General features: G+C 40.1%; 1 protein-coding gene across 15 annotated transcripts in view; it reads right to left on the reverse strand.

Annotated features, from left to right (window-relative positions):
• Positions 1-3,747: 3,747 nt before the first annotated feature.
• Positions 3,748-25,282, reverse strand: part of shisa6b (shisa family member 6b) — a 175,904-nt gene continuing 154,369 nt past the window's right edge. For 3 of the 15 annotated variants that reach the window (XM_088070037.1, XM_088070039.1, XM_088070036.1), the window contains 5 exons: positions 15,105-15,167; positions 13,802-13,822; positions 8,917-9,069; positions 6,634-6,737; positions 3,748-6,407 (listed from right to left, as the gene is read on the reverse strand). In XM_088070037.1, the coding sequence (XP_087926163.1) occupies positions 5,502-6,407; positions 6,634-6,737; positions 8,917-9,069; positions 13,802-13,822; positions 15,105-15,167 (1,247 nt within the window). In that variant the 3' untranslated portion in view covers positions 3,748-5,501. The remainder of the gene's footprint in view (positions 6,408-6,633; positions 6,738-8,916; positions 9,070-13,801; positions 13,823-15,104; positions 15,168-25,282) is intronic. The other 12 variants (XM_088070046.1, XM_088070042.1, XM_088070045.1 and 9 more) reach the window with 8 other exon arrangements.

Below are 25,282 nucleotides of genomic sequence, written 5' to 3' on the forward strand. Positions count from 1 at the left end.
TGCCCCCTCTCACCGTTTCTGTTTTCAGTGATCATAGAACTATTGGCAGTTAGCATCAGACAGAGCCCTCAGATTTACCCTTTGGACTTGAATGGATCCAAAAACAAACTTTCCTTATATGCTGACGGCATTTTATTATATGTCTCAAAACCAAGAGAATCCATACCTCCTTAATCAAAACTTTTGGTAGTTTCTCAGGGTTTTCTATAGAGAAGAGTGAGTTAATGTGAATTTCAATAGCAGATGATGCAACTTCTTTACAATCTGTCCCCTTCAAAAAAATCCTTTGATAATTTTTCATATCTTGGGGTGACTGTAATGAAAAATCCAAGGGATCTTCTAAGTTTAAATTGGCAAAACAAAATTCAGTAAGTTAAACGTGATATTGACTTCTGGAAAACACTTCCAATGTCTTAAGCTGGGAAGATTAATGCAACAAAAATGATAGTTTTGCCACGCTTTCTTCACCTTTTTCAGTCAATTCCACATTACATCGCTAAGACATACTTCAAACAGCTAGACTCAATAGAAATACCCTTCATTTGGAGCTATAAGGCAGTCAGAATATCTAAAAAACACTTATCCAAGTCGAAGGGGGCTGGTGGTTTTACCTTACCGAATTTTAAACTGTATTGTTGGGCTATTGCACGTCATATTTTGACATTTTTGACATACTATATTATAATGTTTTTGGTTGTTTTTTCAACATTTTATACTATGACGTGTCTAGACATGCATACTATGTGGTTTTCAGCTGTTTTTTGAGCATGTCATATTTTGACATTTTTTGACATACTATACTATGATATTTTCGATGTTTTTTTCGACATGCTATATCATGATGTTTTTGGACATTGTTCCAATATTCTATACTATGACATGTCTTGACATGCTATTTTAATGTGGTTTTCACCTGTTTTTTGCACGTCATATTTTATCATTTTTGACATACTATAGTATGGCATTATATATGTTATACTGTGATGTTTTTGGCTGTTTCTTTGACATTCTATACTATGACATGTCTTGAAATGCTATACTTAGCGGTTTTTAGCTGTATTTTGGACTGTATTTGGGTCATTCTTTGACATTTTTTGCCATACTATAGTATGGCATTTTCGGTCATTTTTTTTGACATGCTATATTGTAATGTTTTTGGATGTTTTTTTGACATTCCATACTATGATATTTCTCGACATGCTATTTTATGTAACTTTCAGCTGTTTTTTGGACATGTCATATTTTGACTCCTGGAAGGGTGGTGCCTCTCAGGCACCCAACATGGTTTTGTTTGTTTATTTGTTTAGCCCTTTGTTTTATTATGGTTTAAGTTGGCACCCACACACTTCATGCACTCACCATCCACATCTCACCACTGATGACTGACTTACATCTTACTTTGCATTTTGTTGTGTTAACTTTAATAAATTCATTGTTAATTTAAATGTATACTGTGTGGTTTTCCTTTCTTACTTATGCTCTTGAACGAGCTGAGCATTACACATACTATAGCATGTTGTCCAAAATAGAATAAAAATGTCATACTATAGTGTAGTATTTTTCTGATATTTTGGATGACATACTATATTATGTCATCTAAAATATAATAAAAAAAATCATACTATAGCATGTCGTCCAAAATACCATAAAAATGTCATACTATAGCATGTTGTCTGAAACTGCATAAAAAAGTCATACTATAGAACGTCATCTAAAATAGCATAAAAATATATACTGTAGTATAGCATAAAAAGCATAGCATAGCATGTTTTTTTTTTAACTTTCTTTCTTATTTTTTGCTAATTTTTAGGCCATTTTCTTTTCTTTTTTGAAATGCAAATTTCTTGCTAATTTTGAGTAATTTCTTGTTAAGCTGCTCATAGCATTTTCCCAATGAGAAAAAAAATCAAACCAATTTCCCCTGGTTTTAAAGGGCTGAAAAAAGAAAAAAAACATACAGGAGATGGGTTAGGCTGCAGCTTGGAGCTCTCATCTCATGCCCAGGCAGGTACAATAGCAAAAAAAATTAGAATTTTCATGAACAGACCATGGAGGGGGTCTGTTAGACAAAGACGGAAAATTTTAAATCAAGTAAAATGAAACATAAAATAAGTAAATGAATAAGCACAGTAATAAAAAAAAGAAAAACAAAGATTGTGATGGGGGAGAATAGGTATTTCATTTGTTATTATGTTCAGTGTTGTTGTGTTTTTTTTAAAAATGTAATCTGTCTTTCATTGCCCTGGCATTTATGTCTTGCCATACTGACAGCAGTTATTGACGTACACATGTAAACTGTGTCCAAAATAAAGAAAAACAATTGGTCAGAAAATAATAAAAATGACTATTTACAATAATACTAACAAACTATAGGCCCTAACGTTACTCAAATAACATGTGAAATGATTGAGAAGAAGTATTGATAATAGTAGATTGAAGTGCTATTAATACCTTATAGTAATAAGGACACCAAAAATTGTAATATTAATAATAATAATTATAATTACAATACAATTTATGTTGGTGATGGAATTAATAACACTAATAACAACACTGATTAGGATGGTAACAGTACTTAAAGTAATAATGTAATTACAATGATAAGAGAAGAGATCAAATATATAAATAGTACAATAAAACCCTATATAATACATACATACATACATAAATACCTTACATTTCCTCCCTTCTCTTCTCCTGATAGAGGTCCCAAGCCAAAAACGTATATCTATAGTCTGTAATAATCTTGTGGACAGACATGTTTTTTAAGTAATTTATTCATCAGCATGATTGCCGTTAGCGCTTAGTTCAAAAACACTTAAGTAAGAACAATTCATAGCGGACTAGAGGTGAGCTTTATTCTGAAAGTTCAGGACACCAGAGAAGAGGGCGTGAGATGAGAGGCTCTATGCTGCGTCCATACACTCAACTTACTGTACATTCACACCAAACGCGAAAAAAAAAAATATTCGCATGGCGTTACTCGCTCATATTTGGTTTCTTGTTTATTTTTTGGAACATTTAGAAACTCATGAAAATTCGTCCTCGGAGGCTGCGGTTGTGCTTAGGTTAGCTATGAGAGGCGGCTAACAGCTAACAGGGTTTGCAGTGAAATACAACAGAAAGCTGCCTGTAAAAAGTCAAGCTCCGATCTCTGAAGCAGAGTAAACAAAGACACACACACTCTTCACAGCACAATACACGACCTCTGTTATTTACTTTCCACAGTACAAGACCAACTTAAATTACTCAGAGCGTTTTGCTAAGAAGAAACTCAACAAAATGAACTCACACAAAACACGTGTTTAATAGCTTACCATGTTCTAGCGTTGCTCATTGGTCTCCGAGCCATTCAGGTCCTTATTTGCTCTGTCCCTGTACAGTCCTGATGCTGAGTGAAGCTCCGTGTCTCAGTAAGGTCGGGAGAATATCAAGTGACTATCGCAACCCAGCCCCACGCAAATTTTTTTTACTCAAGTTAAAAAATTTTAACTTGTGCCAAGTGGCAAAATGGTCTTTTTGCGTTCTTCGTGCCACCTGGCTCGAATTCCCGGCCTCACCCTGAGGTGCTTCTGTGTTGGCCTGTAATCACTGACAGTGAGATCAAAACCCCTCTCCAAGCGGCCTAAAAGCTGCAGAGATAGTCACAATACAATAGCCCACACTTGGTTACATTGTAACCTTGGTTATCTGAATGAAGAGACTATCACTCCAGCTTTCAGAGCCAGGTTTTGATCTAACTATCATATATCACATATCATATGGACGGGTTCCATTAACCCTCACATTAGGCAGGTCAATTTAAAAAGAATTTATGGCAAAAAGTGTTACGATCGCATGAGGTGGTATTTCAAGTGATTCGAACAAACTGCTATAGAAACACTATGGCTTTTCTAGGTCACATGATTCTATGGTTATGTGCTTGTCTGTGGAGACTGGTTCCCTCGGGCATGATGCAGCAGGAGCTACAAGAGCTGTTACTGCATCACATAACTCTTCAAAAGTTGAGCGGATCATCTGGAAGTTTTGAATCCACAATACCTCTGAGAAATCGTGGACTATCACCTCCCAGAAATCCCTCACACGTTGCCGCTCCCATGTATAAGGGGCGTGCCTTTCCATTATCACTCACAAAATACGAACACAGCTATAGTCTCTTCACTCAGAAAACAAAGGTTACTAACAAAGTGCTCTTGTCCCTCCACTGTCAAACACCTAAATTCACAGTGGTCATGTGGCATATCATTTCTTCACACAAACACATTCTCTCAAGAAACAATATTGAATGTTTAGAAAAATATGGATGGTTTATTTGACCCTACGATAACAAGCATTATAATCCATTTCCATGATGTTCAACTCCTCTGATGTCAATGGAACACAGTCTACATCCAAATATAAACAGTGGTATATCTGTTATCAACGACACATTCATTCACTTCTCGTCCTACAAACAGTTTTGCAAAGACACACACAGTAGAGTATTAATTTATCCTGTCAAATACTTGGTTAAGTGGGTTTCTATTCTGAACTCACGAAACAGTGATGATTTATAGTTGATTTTTTTTAAGAATCTATTGAAAACAGACAGTCTAATACAAAGTCCATCCAGTACAGACTTGTCCATAGTACTGCTTCTAGAATAGCTTATTTACAATCGTCTACTGGAAGCAAAAAAACCTGCCATTGCTTTAAGAACAAAACAAGCTAGCCGTCACTATTCAAACCCAAAAATCATAAACAGAACAGAATATTTTTTTATTGATTGTGCTTTGTAACCCACAAAACCACTTCATTTTAAGAAATGGAACATCTGTCAGAGGCACCAAACAGAAGTGCTGATAACATCCATTTCAGTTTCTCTCATTGAGATTCACTAGAGCTATGAGTTGGACAGGGCGTACAAATGGTTGTTTTTTTGTTCATTTATTTATATATTTATAAAGTTATAACAGGCTCAACCTTGTTCATCACCTGTGGTGGTGTTGTATTGCACAACAGAAGTCACGGAGGAATCGGTCTATGTGTTTAACCATGCAAAGCCCTTTAAGATTTGCCAGAAAAGGTCACAGAATAGATTTGTTGGACAAAGGGGGGGGGGCGATAAAGGCTTAAACAGACACAATCAGTGTTTTCTCACTAAAACATACACAGAATGAGGCCGGAGCCTGGGGATGAATAGGGTAATCAAGACAGTGGAAATAATAGGCAAGTTAGCTGGATAATACCACACCTCCCCCCATCCACGACCCTCTCTGGCGTCAGATCTAGTTGGGCCTGTGTTTGCAGTGTACAGTGTAGCTCGTTTTTCCGGTCTCTCTCAGTAAGCGTGTGGATGTTCTTGGTCCTGGAATCTCTGACTTTGCAGGAACCTCAGTCAAAGAAAGTGAAATCGCCACCGTCCTACTCTAAAAGAAGGCCAGCGTACCCACGTGCCCCTTTTAATCCCACCCCCCTGGCGCACAACAGTGCTCCTTCCAGTGCAGTTCAGGTAGTCGTGGTTACACAGTCACCTCAGTCTTGCTGCCTGTGCGGTAGTGCTGTGGCTGCTGTTGCTGCTGCTGCTGGTGGTGCGGCGGGATATAGTGGAGCTGTTCCACAGTATGAGTCCGTCTGGAGGCAAATGCCTGCCTCTTGTTTGCTGTCTGGTTCATGGCTAAAGTGTTGGAGTGCCCACTGCCTCCCGCTGCTGCTGCCACGCTGCTGCCGCCACCGCCACCGCTGCCACAGCCACCGCCGCCGCCGCCACCGCCACCGCCACCATTGTTAGAGGCACTGGGATGGGAGTGCATTTTGGTCATCTTGTAGCGATCCATAAGCGGCGTGGTCGGTATGAACACATCTGTGTGCGAGATGGCACGTGACATTGACTTGTCGCTGCCGCGAAACCCGCCAGAGATGCTGCTCACCATGCCGCGCTTCAGCGACATCATCAGCTTGTCCGGCGAGAGCAGGGGATCCTGGGAGAGGAGGCGGTCTTGTGAATACAGGCGCTCTTGTGAATAGAGGCGGTCTTGAGAGTAGTGGCGGTCTTTTGAGTAGAGGTGATCCTGTGACAGGAGTCGGTCCTTGGAGTACATGCGGTCCTTGGAGTACAGGCGATCTTGGGAGGTGTGGCGGTCTTGGGGAAGAAGACGCTCCTGGGATCGGAGACGTTCAGCTGACAGGAGCTGCTCGTCTGACAGGATCCTGCCTCCGTAAGGGGACATACCATTCGAGGACATGCTGTAGTCCTGCTGCGGGGCTCTCTGCGGGGACAGGACTCGGTCCTGGGACATGGCCCTCTGGACACGACGAGGCCTCTGCCTTTGCTGGGACTGCTGCTGTGAGGGTTGCGACTGGGAAGGGGCCTGGGACATGGAGGACTGCGGGGGCTGGCTCTGGAGCTGCTGCTGCTGTTCCCGGTGCTGTTGAGCAAAAGATGAATGAGGTGAATTTATTCACAAACTAAGGGGTAAAAGGCTCCGCCACCCACTACTGCAGGAAGCAGAGAAAGACCAGCCATAGCTTCTAACAAATTCAAATGTGGAGACTCAGAGATAACACTCTCTCTGCCTCACGGATGCATAAAAAGCAAAGAACACGACCTTGTTTAGACGCCTGCACTCTTAAACCGAGCACTTATGTACCCACCTGGTCTTGAGTCATTTTGAGAACATGCAAGGGAAGCGTGCTTCTTGCTGCCAGGTCGGGCAGGTGGCGCTTACGAGTGTAGTAGTCCTCGACTTCTTTATCTGCTGCAGAGGAGACAGGAATGAGAAGAAAAAAAACAGAAGCAAGAGGTGAAGAGGAGGTTCAGGGAGGGAAAGCAAGAGAAAACACGGGTAGGTGTTAGAATGCAAGGGGAGAAATCGGATAAAGTGGGATTGGAGAACATTGCGCACAATGCAGAGAAAAGTGTTGGCGGACCCATCTGTGTTTCACCTTTCCAAGCTTATGGAGGGGAATAGAAAACAGAGAGAGACGCAGGAATCGCAGTCAGACTGTATTACATGCTAGGCACATAACATCAACACATCCAGGCTTCATCTGGGAGGCTACAGGCAGCTCTGGCTGTGGGAGCAAACTCTGCAAAGGTCATGTGAAAGTCTATAAACAAACATGGTCATATCATACAGATAACACACAGGCACCTCGAATGTTCATGCTGCAAAGCTTATTGTATTATTGAACAGTCACTTCCTGTTAAGAATGGAGTTTTTTATGTGCTCCAGTTTATTTGTGTGTACAAACAACATGCATATAAAAGCAAATCACAAAGACGAGAATACATTTCCAGAGACAGTAGAGTGTGGGAGTGAATGTGTCATCAACCGCATGCCACACAAAACAAACACATGCAGAAAGACTTTGAGTACAGGACCACACACATAGTGACGCACATTCACAAAAACTCTTCAAAAAGACAAAATGCGGCACAAATTAAAAAATGGAAACATTCATAAGTCCATTGTTATGAAGATACAAATTCTTCCTGAACACCAGCATGAATGTTTAAGCAGTCAGAGGTGGCATTTGTGTGGCGGGTATAAATCGCAGAGAGCAGACCTCTTCACCTCGTTGAGAATTCGTAGATGACTCCGAGCCGGTCTTTTTCAATAATGGGTGCAGCAGTGCTCACACCACCTGTCAAGATTACACTCAGCCAAAATCCCCTTCAGCTGCGAGCTAGGGTGCTCGCTGCAAATCGATTCATTATGAGAGATAATAAAAACAAGATGTTCCTTTCTCAAGCATAATAGTCTTCAGGATTCGGGCAGGGGCATTGCAAACTCATCAACTATATTACCACGGAGTGAATGAACAACTTGTGATGTATACTGTCCTGCGCTGCAATGGGCTAAATGCTTTTCTTCAGTTTGATACCAATTTGCATTAATAAGCAGTAGCATTCTTCTCTTTTATTATCCCGACAATGAAAACGCTGCTCTATCTTCCCTCCAGCACAATCCAACATGATCTATCAGTGTGCACACACTAGTTGAGCAACAAAAAGAAACTGCAGAGCCTTTTGGCTATTTGCTGCAACAAATAATTTGCTTTGGAAGCAGAAAGAAAGTTGGAAAGACTGAAGGACACTGCCTAAGGATATTTTTCCATTTCAACATTGCCTCCTCTGTGGGCTATCTCTGACAATTGAATTCATTTGGTTTTGCTTTACAGCCTAAACTATTACGTTAATTCTTCAAGCAAAAGGATGGTAATGTTTTTGTTTCTTCCAATACAAGTGAGGACCAGTAAATAGCACTGCATCCTGCAAACCTGTTTTGCCATTTAGTTTGAAATGGTGCCCAGCAGCTACGAGTGGGAGCCAGTGTGGAGTGAGCCCTGACGGGATGAGTTGTAGATCGTCATCCCTCACTTTGACTGCACGCCAGCAGTGAAGTGGGGCAGTCATGATGAAATTACACAAGCCTTAAGGAATATTTGCGTTCCACTCTGAGAATATCATGAGATGAGACCTCATTACGCAGCAGAAATCCAGCGTAGCACCACTAAATCAATACCGAGCCGGGCCGGGCACAAGAAGCCGCTTAATGTACTTATACGCTCCAAGAGAAATAGTGGCTGCAGCCTTTAAGTGGAGACAAGGGAAGCATGGAATATCAATGACTCATAGTTTTGCTTGAGATGACTAGGCTGATTTCATGAAGGATCAGAGTTGAAAAATGTGTATTTTAGGATTCTCAATGGGCAGTTGCAAAATTCTCCAGAAAAATGTCGGTTATGACTTTTTTTTTTTTTTGGATGTCCTTCGTAGAGCAAGCAAATCATTTTCACAGCTGAAACACTTCAGAGCTCAGTAAGGAGTCAGGGAAGCACAATTAATGCAGATTTTTTTCTTTTTTGGTCATGCAGGGCATCAAGGGCAGGGAGCCTACTCTTGCATTAGTGCAGTGAACTTGTTGGACCTACTGAGTTTCTTCAGGGATGAGAACCGGTTGAGGTCGGCTTTGACGGCCGCCTCATAGGAGGGCGGCAGGTGTGACAGGCTCTGGAAGGAGCGTGAGAAAGACAGGTCGTAGGGTTCCGTCTGCGAGGTCAGGATGCCGCTTATCCGATTGTTTTCTGGAGACACATACATACATATACAGACACAGAAGAGGGAAGAGAAAAAATGGGCAGGCTGGCTTCTCCTATCCCCTGTAGCCCCCCTCCAAAAAGGGCTAGCCAGGATCAGGCCTTCATGGAAGACCACCTGCTGAGGTAGAAAAGTGAAGGCTGAGCTGGCAGGCAGGCTGGAGCTTTAGTTTTACAAATATTTCCTGAGGCAGAGGTGTTCTAAAAAATAGAATAAAGAAAGAATCTGTACAAAAAGTGCACTTTTTATAGTGCAAGTACTTGGGTTCAAATATAACAAAATATAGAGACCAGAATTTCTTCAGACCTTTGTCAGGTGTAAATAATTTATTGTTGTTGCCAGGGCTGTAGCTACCATCGAAGACACCGAGGACACGTCCTTGGTATCATCTCTCCAGTCTCACCACTTTCTTTGTCTTGTTGAACTACCAAAACACAGAGGGCTGTTAGAGAGTAGTGCTAAATTTTCTAAAGGATCTTTGGAATCCAAACATTATCTTGTTGCCAAGTTTCATGCTGTTTTTTTGGCTTAATGTTAATTAGCTACAGCAGATTTCAGCGCAGTCGCTACTTATTAAAAAAAAAAAAAAATTATCATTTGTTAAAAACTTAAATTTCTTCTTGTATGAGTACAACAGTCCAGTTTGTACTTCAGTGGAGAGCATTACTTAAATGCACTCTCACTATAATCCTGGTGCCCTGTCAGTAAACTACTATTTCTACTTGTTAAATCAAAACAAAGAAAACTAACAAAGAAGACAAATGATATAATCATGACATGTAATTACGTGAGAAGAAACATGAGGTAGCACTGGAGCGTATATGAAAACATTTTTGGATCAAGGTCAGGCTGTTTTTTTTTTTTTTAAAACAATGTGATATTAGAGAAATATGTGAAATGACCCTGACTTCATAACACTACATTATGTGGTGGTGGCTCATATTGTTTTTTTAAATCATGTGCTGGTGTTTTCGGTTAAAATAACTACGCTTGTTTACGGACTTAAGTTAGTTGTTAATTGACATAGTACAAGTAAGTACACAAGTAAAAAATGGTAAAAATGTAGGTTAAAAGAAGCCAGCATTGACTTAAGTTTTACATGGGACATGAACTGTGGTCTCATGAGTGAAAGTCTGGTGTTTGTTTCACTATTTGCCACATCGACCATCTAATAATGCAGACTTTCTTGCTCCTTATACTGCCTATAACGATTGGACAACTTCCCAAAAAGTGGAGCCAAAACCCAAACATCACTGTCAGGTGGTTGGCTGCGGTATAGGTTATAGACTCAGCCCCCCTTCATCTCAGTGAATGGGACATGGGTCAAACTAAAATCTTGAGGTGCAAATTTTCCCCAAAGATGGTTTCTGTCATTTTAGGTAGTTTTGTGAGGACGTGATCATTTTTCAAACAAAACTGCCGTACTTAAACATTAGCTTGTCGGACAAGTGAGGCATTAGAGGGACCAAAAAATAAACAGAGCAATGTTAATCCGACAGTGTATTTTAAGGTTAGCTCTCTGGGTTTTGTTTGTTATAAATGTGAATGTGATTTTTTTTAAAATACTGACAGCCTGAGATAAAACAATAATAATTATCTGCTGTAGTGCATGTCTACTATTTTAACTGGCAATTTGTAACAGTCAGTAAAAATCAGAAACCTGCTAATAGAAGAGTTTTGTAGTCTTTGTTTTGTTTATTAACAGAATAAGGAAAACTAAAGTCTTTATCATTGTAAACCTTGAACTGTATCCAAAATGGAACTGGCTAAATTCTTTGATTTGACTGAATTTGTTGCCTAAACGTAATTGTCAAAAGGACTCGGTACATCCCCACCAAAATAACATCCTGGACTTTGAAACAGTATTTTTAAATACAAAAATAACTAAACTCCAAGGCCACTTTTTTTTAGGGCTGAAAAGCAATATATATGGGTATTTAGTAGTGTTGCTGAGGGATCTAGGCCAAATTTTCCTCCCGGCCCTGACTACTTTTGAGACTTTTTTCCCATTCCAGGGAGAAGGCACTCAAGCTAAAAGTGGAGGATTTAGTTAGTCTTTAAGGAAAAAGACTTGTTGGTGGTCAAAAAGATTTTTTGAGGTTATTTTGGACTGATGACCTCAGTGTTTTTAAAAGCTTGGCTACAGCCCTGGTTATTAGCTTTTTGCAGTCCGAGACTAGTGCATGAAGCATGAGGACTTTTTCTGTCTCTTTCCTCCTGCCTTTTAATTTTACTAACACAGCCTGAGCTTTAACTCAGCCAGTGAGTTGAGAGTGTCAGCCTTTGAGAAATGGTTGCAGATCTAAAACTCCAACTTGCTGGTGGCAGCGGTGGGGGAGTAAGGCGGTCACATCAGGCACTCAGTGAACGGTTGGTGCTGGACTGACTTGACAGGTGACGTGGTGGTTTGACGGGAGGAAACAGCGGCCCAAAAAAGAAAACATTTTTTTTTAAAAAAAAAAACAAGACAACACACAGAACAACAGATGTGTGCTGCAGAGTGACCCTGCTCGTGACAGTGCTGTGATGTGATCTGGGGCTGGCCAGGGAGCAATCCCTGGACTGGCTGTCGCTGATGTGACGTGATATGATGCCAGAAAGACGCAAGGGGGGAGTGACTGGACCAAAGCCCTCTTTTATTTTCGCCTTCGCTTTATCTCCCTTTCTCACACATGCACGCACACAAACATTCGCACTGTGTCCCATTCTCCACCGTCTTCCTTGCTCTGTCAATCTTATCTGTCCTACCATGCTGCCACCCACTTTCCTCCGCTCCTTAATTCTTTCTTGTCCGTTCAGTATTCCCCTCTCTCTCATTTTCTTTCTCACTCCTGCTCTATCTGGCTTTCCCCAGTGGGCTGTGAGTCTGTCACGCAGTGCAGAGCAGTGGGCATGGGTGCGGCTCAACACTAGCCTCCAATGGACAGATAAAAATAGGGCTTTAGTAACTGCTGCAGGATGGAGAGAAGGACAGGAGAGAGATGAGATAGAGATAAGTGAATCTGAAAGGAAAAAAAATTTAGACTGAAATAAAGAAGGAAAGAAAATAGCAGGATGAAACGAGGAGGGCAGCTCGGAATACTAGTACAGAGGAGTGGCAGCAGGGCCGGGCGACAGCATGGGGTCCTGGGAGCTGCAGGGAGGGAGTTCGAAGGATGTGAACGATCTGTGACTGGACTGTCTGCCACACTGCATCAATAAGAGGAGAATCGACTCAGACTGGCATGCTGTTAGCTATCTCAATCGCAAACACATTTCACTGCTTCATCACGATGGACAGTGCAACCACACAGACCTGACTCAAGTAGTCTTTGCAGATTTCAGCATGTGATTTTAAAGGATTAGTCAAGAGATAATGTTCTTAATGCCAACAAATGCAATAAAAAAGAACAAAACCAACAATTGATTGATCCTGCAAAACGTATTGCCTCGCACTGTGCCCTGGGTGGAGACTGCCCATTGTTCAAACATCCCATTATTGTTAAACTCCAACAGACCAAAAAATGTCCTATTGGACCCATTGCCCATTTGACCAACAGCCCGTTAACTGGAAAACAAATGCTCATCACTTGGAAAAGCACATGCTTACTGAATGACATCAATGAACCTTTCCTGATGCCAATTTGTATTTTTTCCTCTGGCGAAGACATGACCCTGACCTTGTACCAGGCTGTAAACATGTTTATTTCTGGGCATATTTATATAGGTATCTTTGGGCATTGACTCTGTTTTGGAGCCAGCCTCAAGTGGCCATTCAATGAATTGCAGTTTTTGGGACTTTCGCATTGACTTCATTTTTTTAGCCTCAGGTTGTCGCCTGGGGATAATGGGCTATTGGATAAATAAGCTTCCGTTCCAGTGGGACATTTTTCCGAATATTGTGGTTTTGGAATAATGGGCCATTACAGCAATGGTTTGGCACCTACTGGGTGGCATGATCCCACATTAAAATAAAAAAAAGGCACATACACATATCTGATTATCAGACTGTATCAAAATTTTGCTTTACTTAATTCATTCTGCCTGACACTTGTTGGAAAGAGGGTTTATTTTGTTGTTTTGTGCCAAACTATCAGCAAATGAAATATCATGGGCCGACCCCATTATCAGTCAACATAAAAGCTGAAGCAGCAGTTGCAGAACCAGTTAAAAAAATTTTTAACGACAACTCTAGAAATGTATTCATTTGAAGCTTTCCATTCTTCCTGTTGACTTCTAACAACATGTAGAGCTGCACAGATTTATTCTATGCTTGCTGCCATTTATTTCTGTACACTTTTTTCTGCAATTTTTCTTTTGACTTAGCCAGGTAACTAGCTAGCCATGTAGGAATACAATGCCCCCTTTCCTACTCCTTACTACAAAGCTGACTAGTCAACTATTTCTCCCTCTAGTCGGACCAACAATTTTTTGTGGAATTTGTTGACAAAAAGAAGACTGTACAGTAACAAAAATTATATTCTTTTGCATCTTTGACATGAGCGGACTTTCATGTACTCCCATTGGTAAAAAGGATTCTGGAACTTTTTCCACATAACAAACTTAAACGTTTTTTCCAATAATTATTAGCAAATGCTACTTAAATCAGGTCTGAACATACACCAATTCAAGTGGAAGACAGGAAGACACAAACGTAGGGTTGATTTGTGGTGTATGTGTACACAAATATGTGCTGGGATGTAATGAATGAGTTTTAAACTAAATGTATGTATGACTTACCACGTCTCAATGATCGGTGAGCTACCAAACCCAAGTAAAAAAACAAATATTTCAGAGACACGTTGGTGGTGAGAAAAGCAAAGCCTACAAAGACCTACTCCACAATTAGCATGACTTTATACAGAGATCCTCTCCAAAACCAAAACATATTTCAAATCAAATCAACGTTAACGTCCTGAGGCATGTGCTGCACACTTATGTGTGTGACTGCATATTTTCTGCTGGTGATTTGCAGCTGTATACCCTGGTTGTTTCAGTCACAACCTGCGGGGGGTGGGGTGGGGTGGTGTCAGCGGGTTTTATCTAGAAAATACACTGCGTGCTGAAATTGGAAGCCTTTCAGGGAGTCTGTGATCAAAGTCTCTCTGTTAGATGTGTTGTTGAAATGGATTTTTCATGTTTTCCATAGATCTCCGAGGCATTATTCCATAGTCGCGGTTTGCTTATCCGTGTGCGTGTGTGTGTGTGTGCGTGCGTGTTTGCGCGCGTATGTTTGTGTGTGTGAAATGGACCACATGGTCAATTATGTCCATAAAGAAGAGGCCACTCTGGCCGAAGAATTCAAGCATAGTCACTGACTGTCTGAGAGCAAGTGAGTGAGTTTTTTTTTATATATTTGTGGTTGAAACAAACAGAATATAAATAAAGTGGCGAGATAAGACTGATTTAATAAATACAGAAGGCAGTGAATATTCAGCTTATGGCCTCCTTTCTTCTCTTTTATCTCTGCTGTCTTTCCTCTCTCCAGTCTCCACCTTGCATCCTTATGCAACCGTTACTCTTCACATCTGCCAGTCTGCGACCCGGGGCCAGCCTCGGCTCGCTCAGAAGTACTGTTCCAACAAACAGCTGCATGACATCAGTAATAAAAACCGATTCACGGTGATGCTCCTCACAGGGAGCATGAGGTTACGGTGATAACTTTTGTACTTGGGGTTTCACGCTCTGTCAACCAGAGGACGGGACGACCTTGACAGAACATTAACTTGATACTCCGCCTATTGTATTCCCCTTAAAAGAGAGACGGACAGCAGCTATGGCTCGATCCCGCTCTCAGAAAAATGTTCATCACTATGGGCTGTGACACTTCTATGATTCAATCGTCGACGAAAAGGCCTAATTTTCAATAACAGAATGGATTCGCCTTGTGACGAATTGAAAAGAGGACCGTGTCAAGGGGTTTTTCACACATCGATGTCAAGCACTAAATTCAAGTTAATGCCATGGTCCAGGCCTCGTCTCAAACACTGAACTGAGCTGTGGATTCACTGGAATATTCCCCTCTCCCCCTAGTTTGTCTTACCATTCTTAGGTGTGCGTGTAGGGCTACCTAGAGCCACATGGTTATAGCTGTGCTGATGGGTACCTGCAATGACAAAAGCAATGAAAGATCTGTTCAGCGTCTATGAGGAGTGCTCTGTATCAGCTCACACACTGTACAGACCGTTAGGAGGGTGACAATTAAAGAGATAATTCACCAGTTTTGAGATATACTTATTTCACATTCACAAAATTAACAATTCACAAAACACACATTTATGTAGAAGAATTTGTATGTTTTAATCGACTTTTATAGTGTACACAAGTCACATTACCATTCTACTGCTGACAAACTTATTTAGTAGGTGAAATATCCCGTTAATTTCCTCAAATGAAGTTAATGGACATAAAAAAAGATGAGAGACATTATGGGATGAGTGAGGTTGCAACAGGGCGGAGTCCGCTCTGTGTTACCCTGCAAAACATTTTTTTGTTTACATCAAACAGAATCAAAAAAGTCAGAGGCTACAATCGAAACTGTGTGGATGAAAAGAAAACAAACAAACAAAAAACAAGGCTGTATACAGTATTTATTACATCCTGTCCTGCAACACACAGGCTCCCATATTCTTTGGAAATTGTGTTAGTTGAAAGAAACTGAGACTTCATTAATGTGCGCATTAATCATGAAAAAAAATGCCTCACAGCAGCCAACATACTTCAACTTAAAGGAACACTTTACCCCCCAAATGATCTTTTGTACATTAGTTACTCAAAATTAAATTTGTGGGGAAAAAAAAATCTTGCACTCCTCCACAGTGAACAAAGGCTTCAAAAACTGAGAAAATTCATAATTCAAAGTCATTGGGGTCCATGTTTGCAGCAACACTATATCTAAATATATGCTGGCAAAAAGCCTCATATATAAAATGATATGCTGAAGTCTTATCATGTAGTTTCGATGTTTTCTTGTTAAACGCAGCCCCACTTTACTTCAATTCATCAAGTTTCTTTATGAATTTAACATAACATAGGCTCAGTGATACCCAAATGGTCATTTTGTGAGTAAAGTAGTCCTTTAACGGAACCAAACACAAATAGGCAGAACACAAGCAGAACACTTTAAAATCACATTGAAAACACACACACACATCTTTTTTTTTTTTTTTTTAAAGGCTCATATTAATCAAACTTAAAGCAAAGACTGACTGACATCCACCAACATGACAACACATGGGCGGCACACAGACGCATTGCAAAGTGGGAAGTCAAAGTATTTTTTTGCCAGCTTGTTTTGTTTGCAGACACATCGTTGCCTGACTCATGCACACACTCACACAAACAACTGAAATGCTCATGTGCTTTCCTGACACCCCTTTTCTTTCCTGATGTTTTGTTGTGTCAGTCACAAATAAACCACCTCTACTCCGTCTTCAATTATCAAAAAAAAAAGAGCAATGGGAATATGTTTTCTATAAACTATATAATCATGCTTCACACGAACACCAGAATCTCCCATTAGCAGGACGCTAGAATAAAATGTTGGTGATGTACTAAAGAAACATGAAATTTCAACATATTTGCTACAGATAAAATGTACAAATGTAACAAAGGTATTTCTTAGTTGGGTGGAAAGGTCTAAATACTACAATACCAATTATCCTCAGCAACCATTGCTGTATAGAAGATACCAGATGCTAGTCAATGGCATGAATTAGAGGGGTAGCAAATAAATAAATAAATACATGAAAATAATCAAGAATCTAAAAGTCAGTTCCTGACTGTATGATTCATATTTTTTAACGATCTTCACAGCGTCATCTCTAGTTTCCACCCGCAGTTGACGGTGCACTGAGTAAAATTTTAAGCTTGGTTAGTGGGTTGTAGTTACTATCACCATTCACTTTTTATCAGAACCATGAAGTACCAGTTATTTCCTAATGCTATACACACAGCAATCAGAATTTTTCAACTAAAATAAGCATATGCATGTGAAAGATCACGACATTTTAAATTGTAGTTTGACATATAACTCCAAATCTAAGTTCATGTATAAACGCACATTTGTATGTGATTGTTTCCCTTTTTTGCAGGGCTTTTTAGATGTTGCATATGTTTGAATGTGATTGGTGAATGTGTTTCTAAAAGTGCTGGTGTTTCACTTATATGCAGCATTTTCCTGTGACAAATATGTTGCCAAAGAGTTAAAGACGTTTTCTATTTGCTCTCTTAAGTTGCAGCCCCCTACTGTAAAATTCTTTAAAACATCACACACACGCATCCTCCCGTGTCTGGTCACTGCCTTTTTTTTCTCTCTGGCTCTCTGAGCGCATGAGTTGGTCTAATCAGCAGTAACAGTCTTCTGCCGTTTTAATTTCCAAGTCAAAGAATAAACAACAGTTTCTCCCAATCATCATTCCGTCCTACTGTGCAGGGGTGTTTGCGGTTGACAGGAAATGTGATGCAGTGGTGCCGAGCTCGGCTGGGCACCGCAGTGTGGAGGTGCTTTAGTTGAAAGATGGGACCTTTACTGAGCCCATTGTACTGAGAAAGTTGATGAATGACAGCCATTCTCAGCAGTGTGTAGGACTGTGTGTGTATGTGAGTGTAAGTGGGTTTGTATGTTTGTATGTGAGGAGGAGGCAGCGACAGATAGAGACCCCGTCGTAGAGTGTTGCCGTCGCAACACGTTCATTTGCTGTCTGCTGCTGTGCCTGTTTAAAAATGCATTAGAGCCAACCGCTGAAACATCCATTTACATCTGTCACAGAAGTGAAGGAGGAGAGGGAGGCCCAACACTCTCACATCATGGGTTTCAATATTTGCTCGAGCTATGGAGATGGATGAGATGCTCCTTTACTGGCTTTCTCTTTTTTTTCATATAGATGCTTAACAGTGATCCCACAAAAGAGATGATTCAAAAGAGGGGAAGTCAAAGTAATCTGAGACTGTCTCCTGAATATATTCGATGAACAGCGTTGTAAGATAAATATATGTCTGTTTAGTTACCATCTGTTGTATAACAAGAGTAATTGAACCTGCAGCCAGGATGTAAAAGCTTTTATATGCTGTTCCTCGACACAAAGGTGTCACAGAACACTTTACAACAGAAAGAAACTATTGCTTATGGTGCTGAAATTGTCATTACACTACAACCCTTTATATCTGATTTATGGATGTATAATAACTTGAATTTTAATTAATTGTGAAGGTCATTTTTTATTAAACTACCCTGCCACGAGTGTCATTTCTAAAGTAAAATTCCTGGCAAAAAATTGTGTCCTTCTAAAATAGCACTACCACCTATTATTAATAGTCCATAAAAACTGCAAAGTGTTTGAAACCACTGCTCATTTTTATGTGTGTAAATAAAAAAAAAATTGTTTCCACTTCTAAAATAAAAGTGCCAGTTTTTCTGGACTGCATTTAAAATTGTGTGTCATAACCAAGAGATATAACTATAATTTCTGATACGGTTAATTTATATCTTAAGGGAGCCTATTATGTTTTTCCTTATTTTCTGTTATATATTTAATGTGACAGTGTCAGATGTTTATGGTGAACGAGGCTAAGGTTTTAATTATTGAGGTAAATGTAAAGGTATAGGTAATCTCTGAGCAAAAATTTAAAGGTTCAAACTGTTCTGAATATAAATGCTCTGTTTCCAACTGTTTAGTGTTTACGTTAAATCCTCTGCTACATTTAGCTACACGCTAACGTCAGGGAAACCTGTAATTTTTGGTAGTTCATTTTTTCCCTCATTTTGAATCATAATTCTACTGGAACATATCTGCTTGAGTTAAAAAAAAACTTTCTATCTATGATTTTTGGCATAAAAAGTGCAGCTACACAATCATTACCCCGTTGCAAGTGCACTGCTACATGTAGCTACATGCTAACCCAACTGAAACGTGTAGTATTTGATCTTTTAGAAGCATTTTATTGGTGATATTTCACGGCAGAAAGTGCCGCTATTCTTCGTTACAATCATTCCCTCGGCTGCAATGTAGAGACTTGAAGATATGAAAGACCCAAAAATGCTGACCAATTAGAGTAGACTGTGCTTTTTGGGAGAGGGCCATAAAGAGACATCCGCTAAAGCATAGCATCTCAGTCAAAGGGTAAGCACAGGTGTTCCAGCACAGACAGGGAAATATCCACATTTTTTTGCCCATTAAAGCATGGGTACATGTTGTGGTAGAAACTTAAACTACAAGTATGAACCGGAAATTAGCATAATCATGGGAAAAACAAGTGAAAAATGTCAGTTAACATTTTCCAGGTCCATAACACAAATATCTTTTTATGCTGTAGAAAACAATCTGGGCAGCGTACTTGCAATTTGTAAACACATGCAGTTTTTTGTATACAAAAAATGCGTCACTATGTGTATGGTTTGAATAAAAAAGCTCAGCAGAAAGTTTTAATTAAAATATTGTAATATGCTGTGAAAAAATGGTCTGCTTTAATGCCAGTCAATGCAAACAGCCATTCTTCAAATCCATACTCATATCAGGATATCCTGAACATGTGATTAGTCAATCAACAAGCATATATAGACTTGTGAAAAAATAAAACTATGACATGCTACTGGAAGATGTAGTTAATTCCGCAACTAGTAGCTAGAAAACTAGAAAATCTCCCCGATTTGATAATTAATAGGTATTATTTTCCCTGTCCTCCACTTTAATGTACAGACAGAGAACCTTGACATGAAGCAAAATGCAATGTTCTTGATCTCTAAGAAGTCTGGTCTCAATCTGGTGATTTCATCTCAAAGCCTGTTCTGAGGGGTCTGCAGAGACAGGCCGAGCTGAACGGCCCACTGAGAAGAAGCAGAAGACTGTAGCTCATTAAGAACCTGAACCGTCGATGTTCAAGGATCCCTCTGTAATCTGGGGACCAATTAACCATATTCATGGAAGAGTCCCAGTACAACCAGCAACCCCCAACCTCTCAGAGCCATGAGGCTGCTTATCGGCTCAGAACACCCCTCTGCACCGTCACCCTCCTCACCTCTTTGAGCTGACATTGCAAAAATAACCTCAGCACACCGCGTTACCATGAAGCAGCTCCAGAAAATGTCTGTCAGTGATGAAGAGGGCTTACAGTGGGGGTGAGACCCCCTGGATGCACTGCAGTCCATTAGTTATTGCCTTCATCTCCTTAAACTGGCATATTAAAACAGATCCGAGGCCAGTGCTGTTGTCTAATCATACAGTGGGTTGATTATTTATGATTGACATGCTCTCCAGATTGTTGGGTTAAACAGGGTCCCTATCTAAATTGCTAAATGGATGTTTATCTGACAGTATGTTGATGACGCAGCTGTGTATTTGTCAGATGGTGTCACTCAGATTTAGCGTCTGAATCAACCATATCTCTATGATGGGTGGGCTGCAGAGCCCTCTTAAGACACTTTCTCCTGGATACAGTCGCCCTAACCTTCGCGAAATGATTACTCACACAAAATTTCCCTTCACTTATTACCGATCTCTGGAGAAAACCTCCTTGGCAAGTTTGCATAATAGCATCCAGATGGCACACAAGTGACTCAGTACTCTGACATTTGGCGTGGCATTTTGTTTCACATCACACTTCCAAACATCACATCCTCATACAGCACACAGGGGAGGCAGGAGAAGGCACGCTGGGCCGACCACTGAACACCTTGAACCCAGAGCCAAGGTTAAATGAGCATTTGCAGAATCGATTGGAGTCACATGCTGGGAGGTATTCGTAGAAACCATCAGAACATTGATTGCTAAGAATTTGCATTCAGTCCAACAACTGAACAGGCACATCATTAAATCCACTCAGCTGGATGGACTGTGTGTGTGTGAGAGTGTGTTTGGCCACAGTCTCTGGTGTTTTCATGAATAGAGGAGACATGATGAGGCAAATCTTTGTTAGAAAAAAACCTCGACAAACAAACATCACATTATTTGCTTGAACAAGTAAGGACTCTCCAGATGTGAGTTCCCAAATGTCAAGCAACATCCAAAAATCTATGCACTGGCCCACATCCATGCAGACAGGTGACAAACTGAAGCAAATCCCCGAACAGGCAAGTGGTGAAACAACGGATGAAAATGCTTGAGCAACATATTGGATGATGCCACGTCATGATTAGAGAATTTAAAAAATTTTAAAACCATAATACAGGATTCTGCAAAATTATCTGAAATCAACATTCTTGGCTTGTGTTCATATAAGAGCTCGCTAATTGGTTGGTCAGTATGAAAATGATGTGCAACCCTAATGCATAATTTAATTGGAGTGGTGTGTGATATAGCAATACTTCCAAACATTTTGGTAGCATCTCCGCACGCTTAATTGTCAACTCCATCAAATACACCACTGTCGACTTCACTACACCACACACTGTTGTGTGGGTTGTAGCTGTTACTGTAGGAGTTTCACTAGGGGAACATTGAGAGTCTGCCTGGCCGTACACACACTGTGACAGGGCTAACTGTTAGCATGTCACAGCTAATGTAACATTTACTGACGGGCTAAAAAACAAGCCATTTTAGTGTCGGTGTAATGCTGCCTTCATGTGCTCTCCAGAAATATCGTATTTACCGTATTTACGAGGTACAAACATATGAACGGCCCTCAAAAGTTTTTATTTGGAGTGGAAAATTGGAAAAATTCAATGTTACCAGAGTTGCCAAGTTGTGACATTTCAGGGTAGCAAAAATGGCAGAAGCCTTTAAAAACAGTGTCAACAAGTGACTGTAAAAAAATATATATTTTGTTATTTTGATTACAGTAGCTATCATTTACTTTTAGTAGCTGCATATTTTAGGATATGCATCTATAAGCTAAAGCAAGCAAGCAAACTTTTAACAGTGTGCCAGGTGAGTATACTAACATTGATATCAGCTTTAATTTATAACACAAGTTGTCGACCTGACGTCAAAAATGCATAAACATGGTGGGCAAAAGTCAATGTTTGGTCAATAGTTAATGGTTAATTGACATAAAAATGATCCTATATAAAATATATAGAAATTAAAATAAAAAAATATTTATATTAAAAAATATAAATAAACTGGAAACAGCTATCAACCTTTTGTTCAAATGCTCTGAGCGTTAAAATACAACCTATCTTTTTTTGCAGTTTTCATATTGTTCCCACTTTACGACCTCAGAGCACATGAACACTACAAAGTCGGAAGCATGAGTGTTTGAGACCATTTATCAGCTCAGTGTCTGATGCTAGTTGCTGCTGCTGAGAAAAAAGATGCAGGCACAGTTTGACTGGAGACATTCACATACTACTTGGCACTGGGTTATTTTGGCAAATGCCTTTGGATATTAAGTACTGACTAAATCCCACATATTGGGCCAATCAATCAGACGAATTGGTGTGCTTGACGAATTGTCATTTACAAAAATTGGCTAAATTAGTTGGATGCTCTCCCCCAAATTCTAAAATTGGAAAGGTGTGGAGTTGCTTAAAATTATTACTTAAAAATATAGTTAAAGAGACAAAATTAGATTTCAAGAGATATTTTTTTCACTGCAGTTATCGGTTTATTCGTCCACACCACTCCATTATCAAACTACTAATAAAATTCTCAATATCATCTTTGATAAGTATATGACTTTTACCACCATGTTAACATGCTTGTCAAGTCCTGTTTTCTTTAGCTTATATTTTCTCCCTCTACACATGCCTCAGTCAAGCTGCTTATGGAAAACGAAAACCGTTTTCCATTCAAATTTTCCTTATATGACACTGCAGGTCTTTAATGTGACTATTACACACTATAATGTCAATGCTGAAACGACTTATTCGACATAGCTACTTTATGTAAACTCCTAATTCACGAAAAATAAATTCGATGGTATGCTACATTAAGTGGAAGATTATTTTCAGAATATCACTGTAAAAATCAATTTCATTATACACAACAAAAGTCCATGACTTTGCCAAAACTTTCAATGATTTTTACTAATTCCATGACTTTTCCAGGCCTGAAAAAGGAGACTGTGAAATATTCTGACTTTTCAAGGTTTTCCATGACAGTGGGAACCCTGTATATTGCCAATACATTATATTGGCATTCCTTTAAATTTGTCACCAATGTGTTCCTTTTTCTTGTCAACATTCACAGTTCATTACCTCAAATCTTAGACATAATGTGTAACTTGAGCTTCATACTTTTACTTTTAGGATAAGTAATAAGAAATCTTGCAGCACCATATGCTTTATGCAGCAGATGTGAATACGCAATCCACTGCTTTGAAAATGCAAACTGTTAGTAGATATGGTAGAAATCGTGGTGGACACAGACAGACTTCAAAACACTGACAATACAGATGGACAGGCACAACTTAATGGAAACCCTAAAGGCTTGGTATCTCTCAACAACATTGGCGGGGGGGGTAAGCTGACACAGACAGCAGATAAGAGAAGGAAAAGTATGAAAAAGGAGGCTGTGGTGGGGCAGTGGGATGAAAAGAGGAGAGAAACAGCAGCATGGGCCAGTGATCACAAGGCAGCCCTGCACCCCTCCGCCCCCAGACTCCACACCGCCCACCCCAGATCTATTAGAGAGCCATCCCCGGCTCTCTGCTCCACTCTCCTCACGACATCCCTCTCTAAAACCAACAGCCCTGCCATCCCATTAGCTCTGCCAAGTGGAGCTACTGGAGTTATGAAAGGCCCAGAGGAGGTGGAGGTGGAGGTGGTGGAGGGTAAAGAGTGCACCGTGCACATGTGTGTTTTTGTGTGCAAAATGTGTGTGACAGGTATGAATGCGGATGTCTCTGTCCTATTGGCTCGGCTGACAGCACTGTGCTACCAACACATCCCTGCCCTCCTCTCGCAGCAAAGGAAGCGGAGGGGGAAAGGGAAGCCACCGTGGGCTTGACATTTAACAACTGACAAAGAGTGTTCACATTTAATCGCTAAATGTTAACTGCCATAATAGCCCCACTTCACTCGGTTAGAAGGGGACAAAGCTTAAAGTCCCTGGACAGAAGTAGCTCCCACCTCCTCATTGATTTCACAGGCAGAGCAGGAGGCTTAACTCTGACCCAATTGCAGAAGTGGTGATAATGCTTATAAGTTATATTTATAGCACTTCTAGCTCTGCTAATTTTAGCACCAACTTCTCTTAACTAACTGGCTACTATGAGTCAGAATTGGAACTTAAGCTAAAAAACATGGATTTACCCTGATAAAGAGCTTAGCCTATATCTTTATCTAAAGGTCTCATTTTCATAATAAGAGTCTGCTTTGTTGCTATGACAGTGCCATGATTCAGTCTGAGCCCAGTCACAAAAAGAAATGCTGGCATTGTACATTTCTGCAACCAAAAATACATATTGTCTGTAAGTTTCATATGTCAGGGTTTCCAACAAATTCAATTATCTGTGGCAGTCTACCATGATTAAAACATTTGCCGTCATATATTGAGTTTATATTTTTGGAGCTGGACAGTTGATTAGGAGCGTTATTGGATTATATTTAGAGGTCAGTTGCTCATTGCACCGGGGGAACAGAGCGTAGTCTGGGCACAAGTGGAGCAGCAGAACTTCAGGTGCATTGAAAGTGAAACTAAACTGTTCATTGCATTGGCCCTAAAAGTTTGCAGTCAAGTAAATTTACATAATGTTAGTAAAGTTGAATTATTATGTTAGTCCAACTAAAACTGGACTTTTAATATAAATGAGAACATCTTAATCCGATAAAGTGAGACTAACACACCTATATGATGCAGTTGGGGGTCAATTTATTTCTCAACCGGATCTGAACTGGCCTCTGCGTTCTGCGCATGCTCCATAGTCGCCACACCAGGATACGACCTGGAAGTGGAACAGCATAACAGCATAAATATGTAAAAGAAAGTCGATGGGGAAAAAAACCAAAACAAGACAGAGGTTAAAAGTAAAGGGTAGAGCACAAACCAAATGTACAGCACAGAAAAGTCATCCAAGTTTTTACTGTTCGACAAGCAACCTGTTTTCCACTTGTTAACTCGTTTGGTGTGTAACATTACAGGAAAAAGGTCCAATAGCAACTAGCTGAAAGGAGGCATATCGCCACCTACTGTGGCAGAGTCAGACATACTTCCATCAATAAATCTTTTCTCAATCAGTGCTTGTAAACTGAGACAAGGACAGTAGTCCAATTTAATGGCCTAATCGAGTTATCACCATAGTGCAACTAATCTGTGCATGTAAATGTAGTGAGGGACTCGTCTC

The sequence above is a fragment of the Plectropomus leopardus genome, chromosome 19 (assembly GCF_026936395.1).
Source record: "Plectropomus leopardus strain MGB_pleo_1.0 chromosome 19, ASM2693639v1, whole genome shotgun sequence".
Taxonomy (NCBI): domain Eukaryota; kingdom Metazoa; phylum Chordata; class Actinopteri; order Perciformes; family Serranidae; genus Plectropomus; species Plectropomus leopardus.